Raw genomic sequence first — 23,116 nt, 5'->3', positions numbered from 1 at the left:
AAGAAAGGTTACGGGATACCCTTTTCCCTTTAATAATAAATTTTTCATTCCCCCTCTTTTTTGAGAGAATGGTGAAGACCCTTATTTCTCTTCAATCTTCTTTTCCTTTCAAATCTGACAAAGAGAGAGAGACAGGCAGTGGAGCTGGGTCCTCTTTATTCTTCATCTTGTATTCCTCGTTCTCCTTTGTGGAGAGAGAGAGAGAGACTCGGGTCCTCACTTGGGCACCTCTTTGGTCTTAGTCTTCTCCTTCTCCTTAGTGTATATAAAGAGAGGTTACGAGATACCCTTTCCTCTTTAATAATAATTTTTTTATTCTCCCTCTTTTTTTAAAAAATTATATTTTACCTTTTTATTTTTTTTTTAATATGAATCTACATATGATTCAGACGTCCTTGTACTCTCATATTTTGAAATTATGGTGTTGTACCGTCCATACCCTCTCATTCAACCAAAATGATGCATTAATATGCATTAAGAAGCTCAAAGCTAAATGATTTATAATAGACTTCTATCACAGAATTAAAGTTGGTCTACAACCCTTGAAATACTTCAAAAATATCTGATATCCAATTTAAAACAACAATATTTTCAAAATAGGCGGTACTTTATAAATATATTTTTCTGGGGACTTGTATATCTGCTGACTCTGAGCTGTGACAGAGTAAAAGAGAGTGGTACACGAGAAAAAGTGGGAGAGCAAGTGGTTATCAAGGTGAAGGAATTCGCAAGAATTGTGTCCGAAGAGAAGCATCTTAGCAATTTTTGCAGATTAACCAAACATGGTTAATCTTTGACCACAGCTAACTGAATAGTTTTTAACAAAAGGATGAGTATGCCCCATTCAAACAGAGGAAGTAACTTAGAGAGACTAAATTGGATTATAAGTTCAACATACAAGATGGGAACTAATTGAAAAAAAACACAGTTTTTAGACACAAAATAATAACCAAATTAGTGGAAACAAGAAATAATTCCATGTCAAATTTGTTCCTCTTACAGTGTATCTGTTACACTGTACACACCCCAACGTGGGAAAGTGGGGTCGTGCGAACACCAACTCTAGATTGTTGGCATTTAACAAGTGCAAAAATCCAATTATGTCCAAAAGGATGCCTTTCTGAGTCAAGAAGAGGAAACCATAAGACTAAAATGAAACAAACCGAGTTCCAGCAAAAATCCATCCTTGCCGTAGATCCTATGGTGTTCCACGGCATCTATATAAGAGGTTTCCTGGCAACAAGTCAAAAGATAGGATAAGGAAAGAGCAAGTACTAGGACCAACAGGATTTTGCAAATGATTAGAAACAGAGCTAGAACTTGACTAACCAAGCTTGGCAGAACCCATCACCAGAATCATCATCATATGGTTACACTTGTAGCTTATATTATGTAATCATGACCTAATCTTGAATCAACATTACATTTGAGCCATGGCCCATGAGTAATATACAGATAGATGCACCTGTTTTCTTTTTTCTTTTCAATAAATTGCTGCTTCCTTAGTAAAGACATGCAAATTCACAAACACATGCACACAGCTAAAATGATATTACCAGGATCTCTCGCAACTTGGATAACCTATTACATTCCATCACTTAGTGATTGATGGCCCAAGGAAATGTAGAAGAGATCACTGAAGGAGAATAAGAAACGTTGGCAGTTGGATACAAAAGAACTCTTCTAGAAATGGGATCAAAATAAAATACCATAAATAAATGGATATTGATCAAAACATTATCATGAAGAAAAGAGTGCAAGGAGAGAAGGTTAACTAAAAGATCTAGCAGCAACAGGCGCAAAACTCTGAGTGAAGGTCCTAAACTGCTCTATTCATGATAGAGCCACCAACTAGCTTATAGTTTGGCAATCAACAGAGGAGTGCCATAATGCCACTTGAAAGCTGAAACATACAGTCTATTAAAGCGGGGATCTGAAGAAAAAACTCCTCTGTTGATTGGCTGTAATAGCTTCCTCATCTTCACAGCACCCCTCTCTCAAACTAGCATCTAAAAAATTTATGCACTCCTATATAGAACACGGTATGAAAAGAAAATCCCAGCACCTGGATTTCATACCTAATGATCATGATTAACACAAAAAAATAAGCAGAAGTTAATAAAAAAAACTTTTTTTAATCTTAAAGGCTTAAAAAAGGTCAGTAAGGATAATCAAATAGTGGTAGAAGTTGCAATCAAACTTGCCCTTTTCCCATGTGTTTTTTTCAGCCAAAATGCACACTTACTCTATCCAACCTCAAGGAACCAGACCTAGAAAACCACCTTTATAGCAAGCTATGTCACATAGGTGCGGGTGCTGGTGCAGCACTTTAAAAAAACTTGGGTGCAGGGAGGGTATATATAATTTGTAACGGTTTAGAGTTAACACTAATGAAATAAAAACAATTATCATATCATCAATTCATCATTTATAAATTCATGCGATAAATCAAATTAACAATCTACAATTGCCATTTCTCATCAATAAAAATAACACCACACTGGTGCAGAGGTGAGTATATATATATATATATATATATATATATATATATATATATATATATATATATATATATATATATATATATATATAACTGAACTTGGTTAGGGTTAACTGAATCTACTTTTAAACAGAAATGGACCTCAGTGTGGTTGACTTCACCTGACACAAAGGAAGCAGTGCGGTGCCCTGTTAGAAGAGTCCGTATTACATGGGTAGCCAGTCTCAAAAAAACCTAGAGATGGCTAAGGACTGAAGAGATGAGATCAGTTTTGAATGAAGCAGTTTTCAACATGAGTAACACTTTGAGAGGGAACGGATGGATGTGTCAGTGTGGAACCTGGACAAACAATTGATGACACATAACTGATCGAAGTAGCAAGGGGATGGAAATACGGATAAGCCAGTTATGAGAAGCCCCTGAGAGATGCTATCAAAAGATGAATCTGATCAATCAATAGAACTGAAAAGATTCTTGAAAAAAAAAGGAAAATACTTCAGGAAGGTGATCAAGCTTAAATTAGACATAGTTGACTATAGTCGCCTATATCCTTCAAGGTAATTTCTCCGCGAGGGTTTTGCTCGGAGAGATTTTTAAACGTTTGTAGTTCTTGGGAAATTTTCAGGAGTTTAAAAAATGAAAAAAATCCAAATAATAACCAAATGATAAGAAAATAACAAGTTTTGCAGTGTTTTTCTTCCAAAACTGTAAAGAAACAAGTTTAAAAGGTTTTAAAAATATAAAAGAAACAGAAAAATAGGAAATGCAAACTTAAAATATTAAAAAAAAGTTTTTTCCCAAAAATATCATGATATTATTGCGATATTTTGACTTCTGGCAAAATTTTGAAAATATTGTGAGATACAACAACAACAACAACAACAACAACAACAACAACTACGCCTTCATCCCAAAACAATTGGGGTCAGCGATATGAACCAAAAAAGAAATTCATTTTGGGTCTTCCACATGAATCCTTTTCCTCCAATCATTTCTATCCAACGCCATGTCCTCGGTGAGGTTCAAAGCATTCATATCCTTTCCTATCATCTCCATCCAAGTCTTCCTAGGCCTACCCCGACCTCTTTTAACTAATATATTTTCCCATTTCTCCAACCTTCTAACTGGAGCATCATTAGGCCTTCGCCGAATATGTCCAAACCACCGTAAACGATTCTCTCGCATCTTATTTTCAATGGGTGCAACACCTACCTTCTTACGTATCTCTTCGTTCCGAATCTTATCTTTTATTGTATTTCCACACATCCATCTAAGCATCCGCATCTCAGCTACACTCATTTTTTGAATATGATGTCTCTTGGCAGCCCAACATTCCGTACCATATAGTAAAGCGGGTCTAATAGTCGTCCTATAAAACTTTCCCTTCAACCGCAATGGCATTCTACGATCGCACAGCACTCCAGTAGCACTTTTCCATTTCATCCACCCAACCTTTATCCTATGATTTACATCTCCATCAATTTCTCCATACTTTTGAATGATGGATCCCAAATATTTGAAATAATCATTCACCGGTATATCTTGCTCACCAAGCTTCACTACACTCCCATCACTACTTCGTTGCTTACTAAACCGACATTCCATATATTCAGTCTTACTCTTACTCAACTTAAAACCTCTAGCTTCCAATGTCTGTCTCCATAATTCTAACTTAGCATTAACCCCAGCTCTAGACTCATCAATCAAAACAATATTATCAGCAAACAACATACACCACGGTACATTTTCTTGAATTGATCTCGTAAGCTCATCCATCACTATCGCAAATAGGAAAGGGCTTAAAGCAGATCCTTGATGTAACCCAACCGTTATCGGAAAATTGGTTGTCACCCCTCCACAAGTGCGGACATTGGTTACTACTCCTTCATACATATCTTTAATTATACTAATGTACTTGAGAGAAACACCTTTCTTCATCATTGTCCACCAGAGAACGTCCCTAGGTACTCTATCGTATGCCTTCTCTAAATCAATAAAAACCATATGCAAATCTTTGTTCCTCTCTCTATATCTTTCAATAAGTTGTCTAAGAAGATGTATAGCTTCCATAGTTGATCTTCCAGGCATAAAACCAAATTGATTCTCCGATATCATGACAACCTTCCTCAACCTAGACTCAATCACCCTCTCCCAAAGTTTCATAGTATGACTCATGAGTTTTAGACCACGATAGTTTGTGCAATCTTGTATATCACCCTTATTCTTATATAAAGGCACCAAAGTACTCTTCCTCCACTCATTAGGCATCTTATTTGTTCGCCAAATCAAGTTAAAAAGATTTGTCAACCATTCTAAACCTTTCTCTCCCAAGCATTTCCAAGCCTCGATAGGTATACCATCTGGGCCAACTGCCCTTCTTGATTTCATTTTCTTCAAAGCCTCTGCAATTTCTTTCTTTTGAATCTTGCGCATGAAGTCACGATTTATCTCATGAAAAGGAATGGAGAAGTCTCCAAGATCTTGAGCATGATTATCATTAAATAGCTTATCAAAATAATCTTTCCATCTCTCCTTAGTCTCCTCATCTTTGACTAAAACCCTTTGCGTTTCATCTTTGATACATCTAACCATACCCAAATCCTTCGATTTCCTATCTCTCATCTTTGCAAGCCTATAAATATCCTTCTCGCCTTCTTTGGTATCCAACTTGTCATAAACCTCCTTATATACCTTAGCCCTCGCGTTTCGAACAACTTTTTTAGCTTCCTTCTTTGCTATAATATACTTCTCCAAATTCTCATTATCACGACTCTTACTTAGATTTCTATAACACTCTCTTTTAACCTTAATAGCTAATTTGACATCCTCGTTCCACCATGATGTATCCTTACCTAGTGGTGCACCGCCTTTAGACTCACCCAATACCTCCTTAGCTACTTTTCTCATACCACCCGCTATCTTATTCCACATTGATTCTGAATCCTCCTCGAGACACCAATCAACTTCCTTAACTACCTGCTCTACAAACATTCCTTGTTTAGCTCCTTTCAGTGCCCACCACTTAATTCTAGGATCTATCCTATGTCTATCCCTTTTGCGGCATTGTCTAATTCTAAGATCTAAAATTAAGACTCTATGTTGTGTAGCTACACTTTCTCCTGGTATAACCTTACAATCGATGCAACAACCCCTATCTCTCTTTCTAAGTAGGAAAAAATCTATCTGACTCGTATTAACCCCACTTTTAAATGTTACTAGGTGAGACTCCCTCTTCCTAAACCAAGTGTTTGCTAAGATCATATCATAGGACAAACAAAAATCTAAAATCCTTTCTCCACTTTCATTTCTTTCTCCTATACCATAGCCTCCATGGATATTCTCAAATCCATCCCTACTAATGCCTACATGTCCATTAAGGTCACCGCCGATGAAAAGCTTTTCTCCATAAGATGTCTCTTGTACTACTCCATCTAAATCTTCCCAAAATTGATGCTTAATGGAATCATCTAAACCTACTTGAGGTGCATAAACACTAATAATATTAATAATATCCGTACCTAATACTAATTTAATAAGTAAAATTCTATCACCCTTCCTACGGACCTCAACTACATTATCTATAAACTGACGACTCATAACAATCCCTACTCCATTCCTATTCCTATTTATTCCTGTATACCAAATCTTATATCCCCAAGGTTCTATCACTTTAGTTTTCTCACCTACCCATTTGGTCTCTTGAAGACATAAAATATCAATCTTTCTCCTACACATAACATCTACTAACTCTACCAACTTACCAGTTAAAGACCCTATGTTCCAAGTGGCTAACCTAATTTTATGGTCTTGGACTAACTTCTTTACCCCCACCCGTCCAACAAAGTGAGGGAACCCTTGCCTATTTGACACCACACCCGGGCGCCGGTGTGACGCGTCGCTTCTGGGCGACGACCTAGCAACCCTTGCACATTTATCACTGCCTCCGGGCCTAGAGAGTACAGCGCGTCGCTCAGTAGGGAACGCCCCAACGAAATTCTCATATTGGTTCATTTTCATAAGATATGACAAAGTTTTTATGCTGGCTGTCACAGACCTACCGCAACCCTCCTCCTTTATCCGGGCTTGGGACCGGCAGTGTATAACTACACAGTGAAAATATTGTGAGATATTCCCTTTAATATCGACTACCTTGAAATAGCCGATATTAAAGCAATATTTTCAAAATATCGCCAATATAAGTGACACAGTGACACTTGACACCAATACTCATATAATCTAGATGATCACATTAAATTTTGAGATATTGCCCTCCACCCCAACACCACTGTTTATTCTAACGGAAAATGCTACTTCATAGCTGCAACTGCAGGAAATTTCCCCACAGCTCTTTGAGCTGTTTGCTGAATATCAACCAATCTCATCCCATCTGTTCCATGTGGGCACCAAAGAGAGACATTTCTCTATTTAAGCAGAAAAATTTCATGCTGCAGTTGGCTGACTTTTGGAAACCTGCTCTTGCCCTACGTAACACGGACTCTTCTAACTGGGTACCGCACCCGTGTCGCACCTGCACCCATGTGGGTCCAACACTTGGACACGGATTCCTTTGTATCAGGTGAAGTCAACCACACTAAGGTCCATTTCTATCCAAAAGTAGATTCAGTTAACCCTAACCAAGTCCAGTTTTATCTATATTATATATATAAATACATAAATGCAAACGCATACACGTAGTGTTAACTTAAAACCTATGTAACACAACTCTTCTAACACGGCACCATACACTTAGACATGACTTCCTTTATGTCAGGTGAAGTCAACCACACTGAGGTCCATTTCTGTCCAAAAGTAGATTCAATTAACCCTAACCAAGTCCAATTTTATTTATATTATATATATAAATACACACACATATACGTAGTATTAACTTAAAATTGTTAAAAATTATATATATATAACACCGCCTGTGTATAACTGTTTAGTTATACAATGCTGGTCCCAAGCCCGGATAAAGGAGGAGGGTTGCGGTAGGCCAGTGGCAGCCAGCATAAAAACTTAGTCACACCCTATGAATATGAACCAATATGAGAATTTCGTTGGGGCGTTCCCTACTGAAAGACGCGTTGTACTCTATAGGCCCGGAGGCAGTGATAAATGGGCAAGGATTGCTAGGTCGTCGCCCAGAAGCGACGCGTCACACCGGCGCCTAGGTGTGGTGTCAAATAGGCAAGGGTTCCCTCACTTTGTTGGACGAGTGGGGGTAAAGAAGATAGTTCAAGACTATAAAATTAGGTTAGCCACTTGGAACATAGGGTCTTTAACTGATAAGTTGGTAGAGTTAGTAGATGTTATGTGTAGGAGAAAGATGGATATTTTATGTGTACAAGAGACCAAATGGGTAGGTGAGAAAGCAATAGTGATAGAACCTTGGGGATATAAGATTTGGTATACAAGAATAAATAGGAATAGGAATGGAGTAGGGATTGTTATTAGTCATAAGTTTATAGATAATGTAGTTGAGGTCAGTAGGAAGGGTGATAATATTTTACTTATTAAATTAGTATTAGGTACGAATATTATTGAAAGAAAGCAACGAACGAGGAGAGAGAGGCTCTGAGGGCTGCAGAGAAAAACCAATTAAGGGTCTGCGTGTTTTGCTTCTCATTAAGTAGGCTTTTGTACAGTGATTAGGGTACGAAAATACCCATTACATGTTATACAAATATTACAACATGCCATTAATGAGCATGTGTTAATAAACAAGATGAATTGGGTCTGAGATCCAGACCCAGTCGTGAATGACGTCTTTTCACCCTCCCTCAAGGTGTACATGGTTTTGAACCATGAACAACTTGCCTTTTAACATCCAAAATTTATCCTTGATAAGTCCTTTTGTAAACAAGTTAGCAACTTGATCAGCAGTCCGAACGTATTCTGGTTCAATTTCCTTTTCTTCGACTTTCTGTCTTACAAAATGTTGATCAATTTCAATATGTTTGGCACGACTGTGGTAGATGAGATTGAATGACATATTGATAGCACTTTGATTGTCACACAAAAGAACGCTTTTGAAAATCGGTTCTCCTACTTCTGTCAACAGATGTCTGATTCATGTTACTTCAACTGTAGTTGTTGCCATTGATCTATATTCTGCTTCAGTGCTCGACCTCGCTATGACTTTTTGCTTGTTACTGCTCCAGGAGACAAGATTTAGGCCAATAAAAATACAGTATCCTGAAACTGATCTACGCTCATCTGGATCTCCTGCCCAATTTGCATCTGTGTAAGTAAGAAGCTCATGCATGTGATGGCCATGCATACTCTTTCTGTATTGAAAACCATCTCCAATAGTTTCCTTCAAATATCGAAGAATGCATTTAACAACTTTCATATGCCCAATGTGTGGTTCATGCATGAAATGAGATACCTGATTGACAGAATAGACATAGTCAGGCCGAGTGAAGGTAAGATACTGAAGCATTCCTACTATCCTGCGATATCCTGTAGGGTCCTCATACAGATCTTCATCTTGGAAACTGAGTTTCTGATGAAGTACACTGGGTGTGCTTAGAGGCTTGCAATCAGTCATACCTGCCTTGCTAAGAACATCAACGATATACTTATGTTGAGTGAGTGTCATGCCTTCAGCAGTCCTGTCAAGTTCTACTCCAAGAAAGTACTGCAATTTACCAAGATCCTTCATCTTGAATCTATGATTCAGAAGTTCTTTAACATGTTCAATATGTTCATTAGAGTTACCTGTAATGATAATGTCATCAACATATATCAATAACAGGGTAACTACATCTTTGCATTTGAATATGAAAAGAGAATGGTCGAGAAGAGACCGAATAAAGCCATATTTTTCTACTTCAAGCGAAAAACTATCAAACCAAGATCGAGATGCTTGCTTCAGACCATATATAGCTCTCTTTAACTTGCACATGTATTCTTTAGAGTTTCCTTCTGCATACCCAGTGGGTTGCTCCATGTATACTTCCTCCTTTAGAGTTCCACGTAGAAACGCATTTTTCACATCCAATTGACTGAGAGTCCATTGGTGTTTAACAACCAATGATAGTATGATGTGGATAGTGCCCATTTTCATGACCAGACTGAAAGTCTCATCATAATCTTGTCCTTGCTCCTGTGTGAAGCCTTTAGCAACCAGCCTATCCTTGTATCGTTCGATAGTCCCATCTGACTTATATTTTATCTTATACACCCACTTTGATTCAACCACATTTCGATTGTGTGGTCTGGTAACAATATCCCAAGTACCGCATTCATGAAGGGCCTCCATTTCTTTGTTCATAGCTTCAATCCATCTCTTAGAATTTATTGCTTGATAAAATGTTGTGGGTTGATCCTCTTACCCAAAGAGGCTAAGAAGAGTTGAAAATCCATTGTAAAATTCTCATAACTAACCCACCTATCAATAGGATGTTGAGATCGAGTAGACCTTCTGTGAACAGGTGATTGAATGAAAATAGGAGGATTCTGCTCCTGATTAGAGCTGAGGGGTATCTCCTTCTCACGTCGAGAGTAAACAATGCCTTTATATCTTTCTGGAGCCGATAATGACTCAGAAATCACACTTTCCTGAGGTCTTTTCTCAGCAGTAGATACGTTTTTCTCATCTCTTTGATGACATTCAGAGGAACAAACATCATCAATACTAGAAAAGAGATCTAAGTTTAACCAAGGATGATAAACTTCAATTTCAGGAGTGATAGCATTATGATCAAAATTTGATTCGTCAAACACAACATTTCTAGATATTTTGATGCGCTTGGTTACGGGATCATAACATCTGTAGCCTTTGTAATCATCAACGTACCCAACGAATCTGCACTTTAAGGCCTTATCTTGAAACTCATGCCACATTGAACTGTCAACATGAACATAACATACACACCCGAATACACGCAAATCATGATAATTTGAATGCACACCATGCAAAGATAAATAGGGTGATTTGTTTTCCAAGATGTTCATGGGCAATCGATTTATGACATAGACTGTTGTATGAAAGGCTTCTGTCCAGAAGGTAACTGAAAGATTACTATCATGCATCATGCTTATTGCACTCTCGACAATATGGCGATGCTTTCATTCAGCAATCTTATTCTGTTGAGGTGTATGAGGGCAAGACACCGGCCTACTTATCCCATTTGTCTTGAGGAAACTAATAAAGTCATTTGAAGAAAATTCACCCCCTCCATCACATTGGAAACAAATGATATTCTCAGAGAACTGATTCTGAACAAAGGAATGAAAGTTCTGAAATAACTTAAAGGTTTCAGATTTATTTTTCATAAAGAAAATCCATGTGTATCTAGAATAGCTATCAACAAAGATGAGATAATATTTAGTGCTAGACATGGAAGAAACTGGAGTCGGGCCCCAAACATCTGAACATATAATCTCGAATGGTCTTGAAGCTCTTTTATTAATGGAATGAAAAGGAAGAACATGACTCTTACACTGAAGACAACTAGAACATTTTTTATTGTCGACACTTAAACTTAGACTTAACTTGAGAATAAGACTACTTGAAACAAGCTTATCAATAAAATGACTACTACAATGACCCAAACAACCATGCCAAAGATTCGGCTCAATACATTCATAAAGATTAAAAACACTGTCAGGAGGAACTGAGGATGATGGCGTGAGCTTCAAGGTGGAATCAACAGACTGAATACCAGATGAAGGATTCTCTTGGAATACATACATATTCCTTTGTCGTTTTCCTTCGGAAAAAGTTTCCCTCGTGTGAAGGTCCTTAACACAAACAGAGAAAGGAGTAAACTCGACTGAAGCATTAATGTCATCTACAAGCTTAGAGACATAAACAATATTTTTCTTGACATTAGGAGCATAAATGACATTTGAAAGAGCAAGTGAAGAGTTGGAGATAGGAATTACAAAATTTTCAATGTGCGAAATATGGTGGTGAGACCCATCTCCAGTGACTATACTATTTCTACCAACATAAGGAACAAGATTTAGGAGCTTACCAGCATCACCAGTGACATGAGTGGCTCTACCAGAATCAACATACCAAGTGCCTTGATCATTCTGTTTGATATTTAATTCAGCCGAAGCAGACAATAACAATTCTTTGACTTCTCCACTATTTTTCAATGTATCAGTTCCCTTTCTTGGCTTCAATTGCTTTCCTCTATTTTGCGGGTTAAACAAGCAATTTGCCTTTATGTGTCCTCTTTTGTTGCAGAGAAAGGGGGTAGGTATTGTCCTTTGCCTTTGCAGATTAGGAAGCATACCGGGAGTAGGTAATATTCCACGGGCTCCTTATCCATTCCTCTCTTGACTTCCTCTTTCTCTAGATTCATACCTGCCACGTCCTCGACCATAGGCGACTCCTGTGACAAGAACGTTGTGGGCTCCAACGAGGTTGTGATTACCTTCAGAGAATCCTTTCAAAGTCATCTCATCTGTAAGAGCTTAGCACGAAGATCTTCAAATGTAGGTAAGTCTGGCAAACACAGCAAGGAAGTAACCATCATATGATAATCGGGTCCCAACCCGCTCAAGGTTTGTTGCACCATATCTTTGTCGTTAACCACGCATCCCACTATAGCCAACTGATCTGTGATGGTTTTCATTTTGTTTAAGTACTCCATGACAATCATGGAGTCCTTTCTCAGCATTTGAAATTCTTTCTTTAAAAATAAAACTCTTGCCTGAGAAACTTGAGAGTACGTCTGAACGAGACGATGCCATAACTGCATAGTTGTGCAGTCATCGGGGATTGCCACAAGCACCTCCTGTGGCAGGGTGGAAGTGATGTAGGCAACCAAAGCCTGATCTCGCTTCATCCAGGATATATATTCTGGATTTCTGACAAAAGTAATGGAAGTGTCACACTCCCCAGTCTTGCCATCTTGTGATATGAACTCTGGAGGAACAGAAAGAGAGCCATCTAGATGCCCAGAAAGATCCTGACTTCTTATGAATGGGATGATTTGTCTTTTCTGACACAAGTTGGCTAAGAAAGTTGGAAGAAAGTACAAATTGAGAAGAAGAAAAAGAATCCATAGGTAATTGAAGGTGGAAGGAAAAGAATATTGGAGTAGAACAAAAAATAGTAAAAAACAAAGGTCAGAACCAGAGTTATCGGAAGCGCCTAGGCAAAAGGGGAAGCGCGAAACGTCGCGCTTTCGAAGCTTGAGGGGAAGCGTCCCCCTTTTTTGGGAAGCGCGCTTCCCTTTTATGGGAAGCGCTTCCCCATGCTTTCCCCTCGCTTCCCCATTTTTTTCATTTTTTTCACTTTCTCCTCGCTTCCGGTTCGCTTCCTAGGTCGTTTCCTAGGTCGCTTCCGAGACGGTTCAGAATTTTCTTCTAAGTGGTCCCACGCTTCCCCGCTTCCTAAATTTTTGAAAGTGCCTCGCTTCCCGCTTCCCGCTCCCGCTTCCCGTATCGCTTCCTGCTCCCGCTTCCTCAACTGGTAACTCTGGTCAGAACCAATACGTAATTTCAGAAAACTCAGAACTTGGCTGCTTTTTTTTTTACAACAGACCCGAGGCAGAAAACGAAGTTATGCAGTAAACTGATCGGAATAAAGATTAGTTAATGAGAAGCAAAATAGAAACACGTTATTTGGATATAACGTGTTTTTCCTTTTGAAAGATGCAAAGGGCTGAATCTGATTTTTGGATGAAACGATATTCTAAAATGTAAAGAAAAGAAATCTGATATTTTATTCAGATTAGAATCTGTCCTTACTTTTCTGAAGAATATGAGGAACAATTTATGAAGTCACACAAGAATCTGCTCTTGCGTGACCACATGGAATCACGTCAAACAGCGTGAGGGGGAAAAGTAAATGCAAAATAGAGAAGGTGCAGACTCTGATGACGATTAAAGGAAAGAGGATGCCGATTAATGGTGGGTGACGATTAAAAGTGAAAAAGGATTGACGAGATGCAGACCTTAGAAATAGGGGAAAAAACCCCCAGAAAAACAGAATACGTTAACTAAAAAAAATATTCTTCAGAATGAGAGGAGTAGGAAAGCAACGAGGGAGGAGAGAACCTGGATCTGTTAATGAAAGGATTACCTTGGAGGAAGACGTTGAAGAGAGAACCTGGAACCTGTGGCTCTGATACCATGAAAGAAAGCAACGAACGAGGAGAGAGAGGCTCTGAGGGCTGCAGAGAAAAGCCAATTAAGAGTCTGCGTGTTTTGCTTCTCATTAAGTAGGCTTCTGTACAGTGATTAGGGTACGAAAATACCCATTACATGTTATACAAATATTACAACATGCCATTAATGAGCATGTGTTAATAAACAGGATGAATTGGGTCTGAGATCCAGACCCAGTCGTGAATGACGTCTTTTCAATTATTAATATTGTTAGTGTTTATGCACCCTAAGTAGGTTTAGATGATTCCATTAAGCATCAATTTTGGGAAGATTTAGATGGAGTAGTACAAGAGACATCTTATGGAGAAAAGCTTTTCATCGGCGGTGACCTTAATGGACATGTAGGCATTAGTAGGGATGGATTTGAGAATATCCATGGAGGCTATGGTATAGGAGAAAGAAATGAAAGTGGAGAAAGGATTTTAGATTTTTGTTTGTCCTATGATATGATCTTAGCAAACACTTGGTTTAGGAAGAGGGAGTCTCACCTAGTAACATTTAAAAGTGGGGTTAATACGAGTCAGATAGATTTTTTCCTACTTAGAAAGAGAGATAGGGGTTGTTGCATCGATTGTAAGGTTATACCAGGAGAAAGTGTAGCTACACAACATAGAGTCTTAATTTTAGATCTTAGAATTAGACAATGCCGCAAAAGGGATAGACATAGGATAGATCCTAGAATTAAGTGGTGGGCACTGAAAGGAGCTAAACAAGGAATGTTTGTAGAGCAGGTAGTTAAGGAAGTTGATTGGTGTCTCGAGGAGGATTCAGAATCAATGTGGAATAAGATAGCGGGTGGTATGAGAAAAGTAGCTAAGGAGGTATTGGGTGAGTCTAAAGGCGGTGCACCACTAGGTAAGGATACATCATGGTGGAACGAGGATGTCAAATTAGCTATTAAGGTTAAAAGAGAGTGTTATAGAAATCTAAGTAAGAGTCGTGATAATGAGAATTTGAAGAAGTATATGATAGCAAAGAAGGAAGCTAAAAAAGTTGTTCGAAACGCGAGGGCTAAGGTATATAAGGAGGTTTATGACAAGTTGGATACCAAAGAAGGCGAGAAGGATATTTATAGGCTTGCAAAGATGAGAGATAGGAAATCGAAGGATTTGGGTATGGTTAGATGTATCAAAGATGAAACGCAAAGGGTTTTAGTCAAAGATGAGGAGATTAAGGAGAGATTATTTTGATAAGCTATTTAATAGAAGTCATGCTCAGGATGTTGGAGACTTCTCCATTCCTTTTCATGAGATGAATCGTGACTTCATGTGCAAGATTCAAAAGAAAGAAATTGCAGAGGCTTTGAAGAAAATGAAATCAAGAAGGGCAGTTGGCCCAAATGGTATACCTATCGAGGCTTGAAAATGCTTGGGTGAGAAAGGTTTAGAATGGTTGACAAATCCTTTTAACAAGATTTGGCGGACAAATAAGATGCCTAATGAGTGGAGGAAGAGTACTTTGGTGCCTCTATATAAGAATAAGGGTGATACCCGCTCAGCACCCTGCACCCAAGTTTTTTTAAAGTGCCGCATCACCGCATCTGCATCTGTATCCGCACCCACAACTATGTGACATAGCTCTTGCCCTATTCCACTGATGGGAAAGACCACTGTTGCAGCGACATTCCTTGCGTCCTCCACTTTAGAACTAAGAAACATCACTGTTTCATATAGCCTTGTCTTCATCTTACAAATATGTGTCATATCCATGTCTGGTCACATAGGAAACCCTCATCATCAGGCATGCAATCTTAACGGGTAAACTAAAGCAGTGTTTTGTCAAGGTAATTTAAAACCATCAGACCTAACCATTCAAGCCACTTTCTCTCTTTATCTAATAACATTAAACAAACTAATTTTCAAGATATAAGCTGAAAAAATGTAAGCACCAAATCTAGAAAAAAGGGTTGAAGGTTGAAACAAACATATAACAGGACTTTTTGGAATTCCTGATTAGGGTTGAACTCACCATAGCACAAAATCATATTTCTTTGGTTAATACGATCCAAAATGTTTAGAAACCCCAGGAGATACTGTTTCATGATAGGCATATAGTGATTATTGTACGAAAAATAACATCAAACGTGTTGGTTTTCGAGTGAATTCCATCAAAGAAGTGATCAGCATTCCGAAACGGGGTTAACAACAAAAGCGCCTGGCATTCCATTTTTAATGAATACCGAAGACTGAAAAAAGAGGTACCAGCCTCATCATGGTGATTAAAGGACACATTTGATCGTTCCTCTCTAATGTTGTGAGGCACAGAATGTGCACAAACCTGTATGCATGAACAGTAAGAAGGCCTGATATTATGTCTTACCCATTTTGCACCTAGTTTTATTACCAAATAGTCATGCAAAATAGTATGAAAAACAATTAAAAACACTTTAAGACTTTAAGTTGCAAATTAAGGAAAAACATTTATAATACATGAGCAATGCATCTACTCTTCTATGTGATTTATGCAAGAATCCAGTTCAAGATGATGGAATAAAAAATCCTCAGTAATATTGCCACCCTAAATGAAAGAAACCCACTATTGAGTTTAGTGACTCAAAATGAGAACCTGTGATCTGATGACACGAAAATGAAGCAGAAAACCACCAAAATAAAAAAATCAGCACACTATTTACAATGTATCTAAGAAAATCTGTAACAGTAATTCACTTACCCAAGTAAAACAGAAGGTGACCATGTGTACACCAGTAATACCAAGAAGCAGATAACTAAACCACCCCTATCTGAACATGAATCGTTGAGTTGACAAGAATGATAACATGCAAAATCATATAGAGACACTATGGGACCTTGTTTCTTTTGTTTTAGAAACTCAAAGAATGATGCTATCACACCATGTAGCCAAATCCACCAAAATAGTGTAAATGGCAGTTTTCAGGCATTACAAGTATTGAAAGGTCCATATTAAGCTGAAGAAGTTACCTTAAGACAAAAATCTGATAATTTAATAACATGGTCCGTGCCAAAGTGATAAATGTGCAAAAAACAGCAACTGAACACTCATCCTTTTAAGGCAAAGGATTCAAAATGGCATCTAGATATATAGAATGATGGCCATTAACGCCACCAAGACATAAATAATTGGAAAAATAATGACATATGCCTTAAAACAATATCCTGTGTGCCACTTGTTATGAACTTCAGCAACAAGTCCCATCAGCTAATCAGGTTAAAAAATGCAATTCAAACTATTCTACATCGTACATTTTTCGCAGGTTGCAGCTTGGCCATTTTTATCCAACCAAAATGAGAACTAATAATAGAGAATGATATTCAGCACGTTCAAAGTATATAAGGTAAAGATCTGGAAAACAGTAACATTATCATTGGGATCACAGACAATACACAGTTTACTGATGAACAACTCCAGTTTTTAATAGGCATTGCGACAAGCATTTGTTGATCATTCAAATAAGTGCAGACATATGAATCTAGAAGCACTATTAGCAAACTAAAGAGATCAGAAAAAAAATGCATCTACCAACTCCAGGTGTATTTGAACAAATTCAGAAAGAGCAGATGAACGGATTGTAGACCTAATTGCTGTAAAACAGACACAAATATAAGAGATACTGAAGAAACAAAAAAAAAGCAACCCCCGCTCATAATAAGCTGCTGCATAAACATATATGTTTTAAATTGCATAACAATGCAAGAACTCCAAATGCTACCATGAAGAAATTGTTTTAGCATCAGAATAGCACAACATCACCGATATCAGTTCTAGGGGTTACAAACTAATTCAAAAGCCACATCTACAAAAAGGCCTAATAGTTATGTACAACCCTAACCGACCAATTGATCATTCTAAAGGCCTACAAGATATCAAATGAAGATACACACATTGACCATCTATTTTTACCTGATCGTAACAAACTTGTTAGTACCATGTTTAGCCCAGTAAGTCCTTAGATCAACCGGATTAGACAGGCTATGCCCTTCCGACAAAAGCTTCTCCAAGACCTTCTTAAAAGCTCCATGGCTCATTTTCCTCCCAGCTATCCGAGCGCTACGCCTCTTCGGGCTCATCGGCAATGGATACATTGATATATTTGTCGTGCAGCACGACGACTGCCAGCTGCCGGAACCCCATTTGTAACACCGATGATCAACTCCAGTACACGAACACACAGGTATCGGAATACATGAGAGATCCAAGGTAATCCCATTGACGACCACCCCCGGATTCTTCTTCCCCGCCTTCTGAGCAGGGCCAGACCCGTACCCCTCGTCCTTCACCACCGCGACCTTGGTCCTTGCCTTCTTCACCTTCGGAGCCTTGGGACGCTTCTTGGGCGGGCTCTCCTTCTTCTCCACACCATCCCCAACATCGGCCACCTCCTCCTGCACAGGTTCCTGCTTGGCTGCGCCTGAGGGCCCAATCTGCAGCACCTGGGTCGCCGGAGTCACGTGCAGAGAGGGCCGGAAATCCTTACGACCATAAATCGAGCTGGCAGACAACGGGTGGAAAAGCTTGGGATTCGCAGCAGCCAGGCACTGCAAGTCGCTCTGTCGCAGCCATGCCTCCCTCGAGAACTCGATGGGGGCAGTGTATTCCGGGACCGAGCTCTGCCGATCCACGAACCGCCCGTTGCCGTGACGGGCGGCGGCAGACGCCGCGGGTTCGCGCTCCTGCGGCATGAGGCCCTTCTCCCGCTCTACTGCAGACATGAACTGCAGCACGCGGTTCTCCTTCAAAGATTGGTTGGGGAAAAACCAACTTCGGATGCCCAACCCTCTATTCTCTTCCATATAAGCAAAGCCAAGGACCCCTCCAACATATATTTCTTAGCCGTCGTTTTCTTCCCCCTCTAACTCTGCAACAAGAACCTCATCTTCTCTCTCGAGCTTCAAGACCACCCTACAGAAAATAACCCATCCACAACAAAAAACAAAAGAAAAAGAAACGCCCAAAATCCTAAAAAACCCAGATTCCGCAAACTAGCACCCAAAAGAAAGTCGAAACAGTGAAGGCGAAGAAGAAAGGAAAACCACCAACTTCCTCACGTTCAGCAAAATGAAAATGGGTTTAAGAAAATAGGCACATAAAAATAAAGAAAAAGAAAAAAAATCCAAGATGGAAATATTCGAAAAAAAAAACAAGATTAGAGAATAAAAAATACGAGTAGGAAGTCAAGAATCGAAAGGGTTATCTTCTTACCTTTCTATAGTGAGAGAATGAAGGGACGCCTCTGTGAGAGAGAGAGAGAGGGTTAGGGTCCTTAATTTGTGAGAGAAAAGAGGGTCTTTTTCAGAGAGTGATGAGAATCGATCTCCGTACCCTTTTAATACTTGATCACCTCAGAGAGAGACATGAGAATCAATCTCCTACCCCTTTAATATATGAACACCTCTATGCAAGAGAGAAGAGATGTCAATTTGTGAGAAAAAGAAGGCTTTTTTCATTTGGATAGAGACAAGAGAGAAAAGAGAGATCAGAGTTGTAGCTCTGAGTCGTCTGACCCTGACCTCTCTCTCTTGTTTGGTACAAAGGGGGGCAATGTAACCCAACTGAAAGGTCCAACCGGCCTTTCCCATTGAACCTCCACCCTATCTTTGAACAAAAACCCAGTCGGTTGGAATCGGTTCTGGAACAGGGTGTGCCTGCTCTAACTTGGACCCTCCATAGCCGATTGATCTTGATCTTCCTGTCTCTTTCAGTCCAGTAACTCCAGTTACAAAGTTTTTTCGTTGTTTCTTGTGTATTTATTTGATACAATTTTAATTAGTGTTGGTTGACCCGTTTAACTCATCGAGTGGACTCAGTACAGCTCGACGCTTTACCTGAAAGTGAATCTGAGTCTGCCCTTTCTGGGATTTTATTTGTTCTAGAGAATTGGTTTGATGAACTTGAATTTTGTGGTTCTGTTAAGCCAATTACAGTGGTAATTTGAAAATTTGGACTTACCACAAGCATATCTCTCTCTGTGGAAATATTTATTTGTTTTTTTTTGCTTTTTTCTTTTTATTAAATATCTCAAGAACCCTACGTTGACAAGGACTAGGGCAGTAAAAAAAAAGGCTATCCAACAATCACCAGGAGTAGCCCACATGGCCAACGGGGGTGGTTGTGAGGGCATCGAGATCAAGGCACCTGTTCAAAACCCACTGATGTACGGGTGTGTCTGTAGCTTTCAGAGGTGGCCACATAAGGCAAGCTAGTCGCCACCACCCGGGGTTTTCCATGCGAGGGTTCCTTATCATAAAAAAACAAGAAAGGGATTGAAAAACGAGCAAAGGAGAACAAGGAGACACAGCATTGACAGCCTGTTTGATGTTCCGCTAGATCATGCTGTCCTACTCTAAGACAGTATAGAACAGCCACACCAAGTGGGGTCCTATATTTCTAGAGTATTGGGAAGCGACACAATGGGGTCAGTCCTAACCAGTTTCATTAAAATCCAATTAAATTGGCCCATAGATCATAGATGTCTCCTATTAAGAGTCTATATACAAGATCAAAGCCTCCATAAAATCAGTCTATACAAGCTCGATTCAGCTGAATCCGCCTATACATTTATTTTTTAAAATTTTTATAATGTGTTTTTTGATAAACCTATTAGAGTTTGTTTTTTTAAATCAATTAGATTCAAAAACTGATTCTGACAAAGTTTCAACCTTTTGCTTTTTTGCAAGAAGTGGCTGCCCTCAAAGTCAAAATATAATAGTATGTCTAAATCATTGAAATTGGATTTTTTTTTGCTGAACTTGCACGGCATCTAATAAAAAATCCGTATTTCAAGAAAAACAAGGAAATGACATTATAGTTATGCATATCTCATTTCCTGTGCCTATGGTCAAGCAAAACTCTCAGTGATGAAATCAGATTTCAATTATACAAACTTATCATAATAAACTGGGTGTGAAGATTTTTTGATCCTAAGATCAAATTTTCATAGCTTTTAAGAAGGGATCTTGGTGCAAGTTGGACCTGCTAGTGGTTGGATTCTGTCCAAGCATCAAAACAACCATATTATGATAGGCCCTCTGTTGAAAAACAAGTAAAATCTTTTTCTACTTTCAAGTAGAAAACCTAAAAGAAAAACACTAATTAGCGACGAAAATTTGTGATAGATTAGCTAGAGAAAACTATTTGTCGCTAACATTTGAATTATTTGTGGAATTAGCGAGAGACTAAATTCTGTCTCACATCCGTCACGACTAAGCGACGGATTCGGGACGAAAACATTCTGTCTCAAACTTCACCGCAACTTCGCGACGGATCATAATCATAAATTTTTTGTCGCTACTCCATCGCAAATTTGTGACGGATGCGCGACAAAATTTTATCGTCACTAATCCATCGCTAAATTTTCCGTAAATCCCTAATGCAAGCTCCTTTTCTCTTTTTGTTTCATTTGTCGCACGTCGACCTTCTGTCGCCCACCCGCCCGCCGCCCGTCGACCTTCTGTCGCCCGCCGCCCGTCGACCTCCCATCGCCCGTCTGCTGCCTGTCGACCTCCCGTCGCCCGCCCGCCTGCCTCCCGTCGACCTCCCATTGCCCGCCTGCCGGTCGATGACCTCCTCTATTGACGACCTCTCGTTCCCTCTCCTGTTCCCTTTCCTGTTGCCCGAGGGCCGACCACCCCAACCAGCCGATAGGTAACTCTCCTCCTTTCCCCTATGCTGGAGCCCCCCCCCCCCCCTTCCCCCTATGGTTGCCGGAGGGTTAGCAGAGGCCCGACAACCTCTGTCGGGCCCTCCCTACCCATCTATAGTCGACGGGGGTTGACAGAGGTCCTGATCGCCTCTGCCAGGCCCTCCCCTTGCCCCGATCTTCAGCAGGACAGGGGGCTTTGCCCTTGTCCTTTTGAATGTCGATAGGAGGGCCCTTGTCCTCTTGACTTCTCTTATAGCGGGGCTCCGCCCCACTACCGGAGAATGATTGGTAGGGGGAGAAGCCCCCTGCCATTTTGTTTTCCCTGGCAGGGGGTGGCTTCGCCCCCCTATCCTCAATAATTTCGACAGGGGGCGAAGCACCAAAGCCCCTTGTCTGTTTTCCCGACAAGGGGCAGATCCTCCTGCCAAAAAATTTTGCCTCGACAGAGGGCCAACGCCTCTGCCTGTCTTGCTTTCAGCAGAGGGCTGTGTCTCCCTGTCCGGCCTCATTTTCGATAGGGGGCGTCACCTTCCTTGTCATCCGGTAAATAACAATCATTTTAACACAGTCTCTCCTGCAGATTCTGCAATGGATCCTGCTTGTGCTCCGCGACTCGTGGTAAGTAAGTGACAAAAGCAATGCCAATCGGGTAAATACCCATGGTGAGTAAGTTATGCATGCGCATCACAGGTTATTTAATTTCTTGGATACAACACTTTTTTGTTCACACACTCACTTAGTTGTGGATATCTAGAACTGCTTTGATAGAGTTCAGAGATCATACTAAGCATGATTTTAATGTATGAAAATAGAAGTGTTCTTATTTTTGGAGATCGGATTACATGTTAGTCGTGGTATTAGTTAGCGAGATATTGGAGTGTGTTTGCTGCAGGTAAATGTTTGACATTGTTTTGATATGAATGATTTAAATGTATTAAAAAATTTGATATGATTGTATCCATGCTTGCATAAAGTTACTTTCAATTTGATTATGACTTCCATATGAAATCGTGTCATGAAAATATGCTTCAAATGAATATATCGTGTTATGAATGATTTTGCACATGAAAATAAATGATAAGTTATCAATGCTTCAAACATGCTTCAAATGAATGGTTTTGGACATGAAAATATTAAGTTATCAATGCATGCATCATTGTTCTTGTGATTGAATAACATCATATATATATATATATATATATATATATATATATATATATGTGTGTGTGTGTGTGTGTGTGTGTGTATGTGTGTGTGTGATATATATCAAATCATTACATCTACCACAAATGCATGATAAATTTGATATTTTCTTCATCATAGCATTCTGATGATTCTCTTTTGACTAGTTAGGATAATATCTGTAACATCATACGATAAAATGATTGAAAACTATGAATGAATGTACCGTAGGATAGTTGGCAATGAGGTATCACTTAAATATATGGATGATGTTGACAACTTTATTGAATTTGTAATGACAAGTGTCAGTATAGTGGATCCCACTGGTCGGATTAGGTGCCCCTGCACGATGTGTAAGAACAATCGATTTATAGAGCCTTATGGCGTTAGACATCACCTATACAGGAAGGGTTTTGTGAGTGATTGTCAGAATTAGACGTTTCATGGTGAAGAATTTAAGAACAAGTTTGATGCACGAGTGGATGTGGTGAACAATAATCCATATGTGAATTTGATATTTGATGCCGCAGGACGAAAACTAGGTTCTGCTATAGGTCCTAGTGATGTACCAACTAGGGTAGAGGAAGAAGCATCAAACGATGCAGCTAGTAGATTTTATGATTTACTTAGAGATGTTGATGAGCCACTTTGGAATGGTTGCGAGAGTCACACTATCTTGTGTA

General features: G+C 39.3%; 1 protein-coding gene across 2 annotated transcripts; it reads right to left on the bottom strand.

Moving 5' to 3' along the window:
* Window positions 1-928: 928 nt before the first annotated feature.
* Window positions 929-18,964, bottom strand: LOC149816256 (protein BASIC PENTACYSTEINE3-like). 2 transcript variants are annotated; one of them, XM_089987896.1, is made up of 3 exons: window positions 18,812-18,964; window positions 17,513-18,511; window positions 929-1,233 (listed from the first exon to the last, which is right to left on the bottom strand). In XM_089987896.1, exons 2-3 carry the CDS (start codon window positions 18,400-18,402, stop codon window positions 1,218-1,220), a joined length of 906 nt encoding a protein of 301 aa, XP_089844022.1. In that variant the 5' UTR covers window positions 18,403-18,511; window positions 18,812-18,964; the 3' UTR covers window positions 929-1,217. The 2 variants fall into 2 exon arrangements, with proteins under 2 accessions (XP_089844022.1, XP_089844023.1); XM_089987897.1 differs by having other exon boundaries at window positions 17,513-18,648; window positions 18,812-18,945.
* Between the last annotated feature and the right edge of the window lie 4,152 nt (window positions 18,965-23,116).

Source organism: Nuphar pumila, chromosome 14 (genome assembly GCF_984573655.1).
Source record: "Nuphar pumila chromosome 14, dmNupPumi1.hap1.1, whole genome shotgun sequence".
NCBI lineage: Eukaryota > Viridiplantae > Streptophyta > Magnoliopsida > Nymphaeales > Nymphaeaceae > Nuphar > Nuphar pumila.
This window is presented reverse-complemented; position numbering and strand designations above follow the sequence as displayed.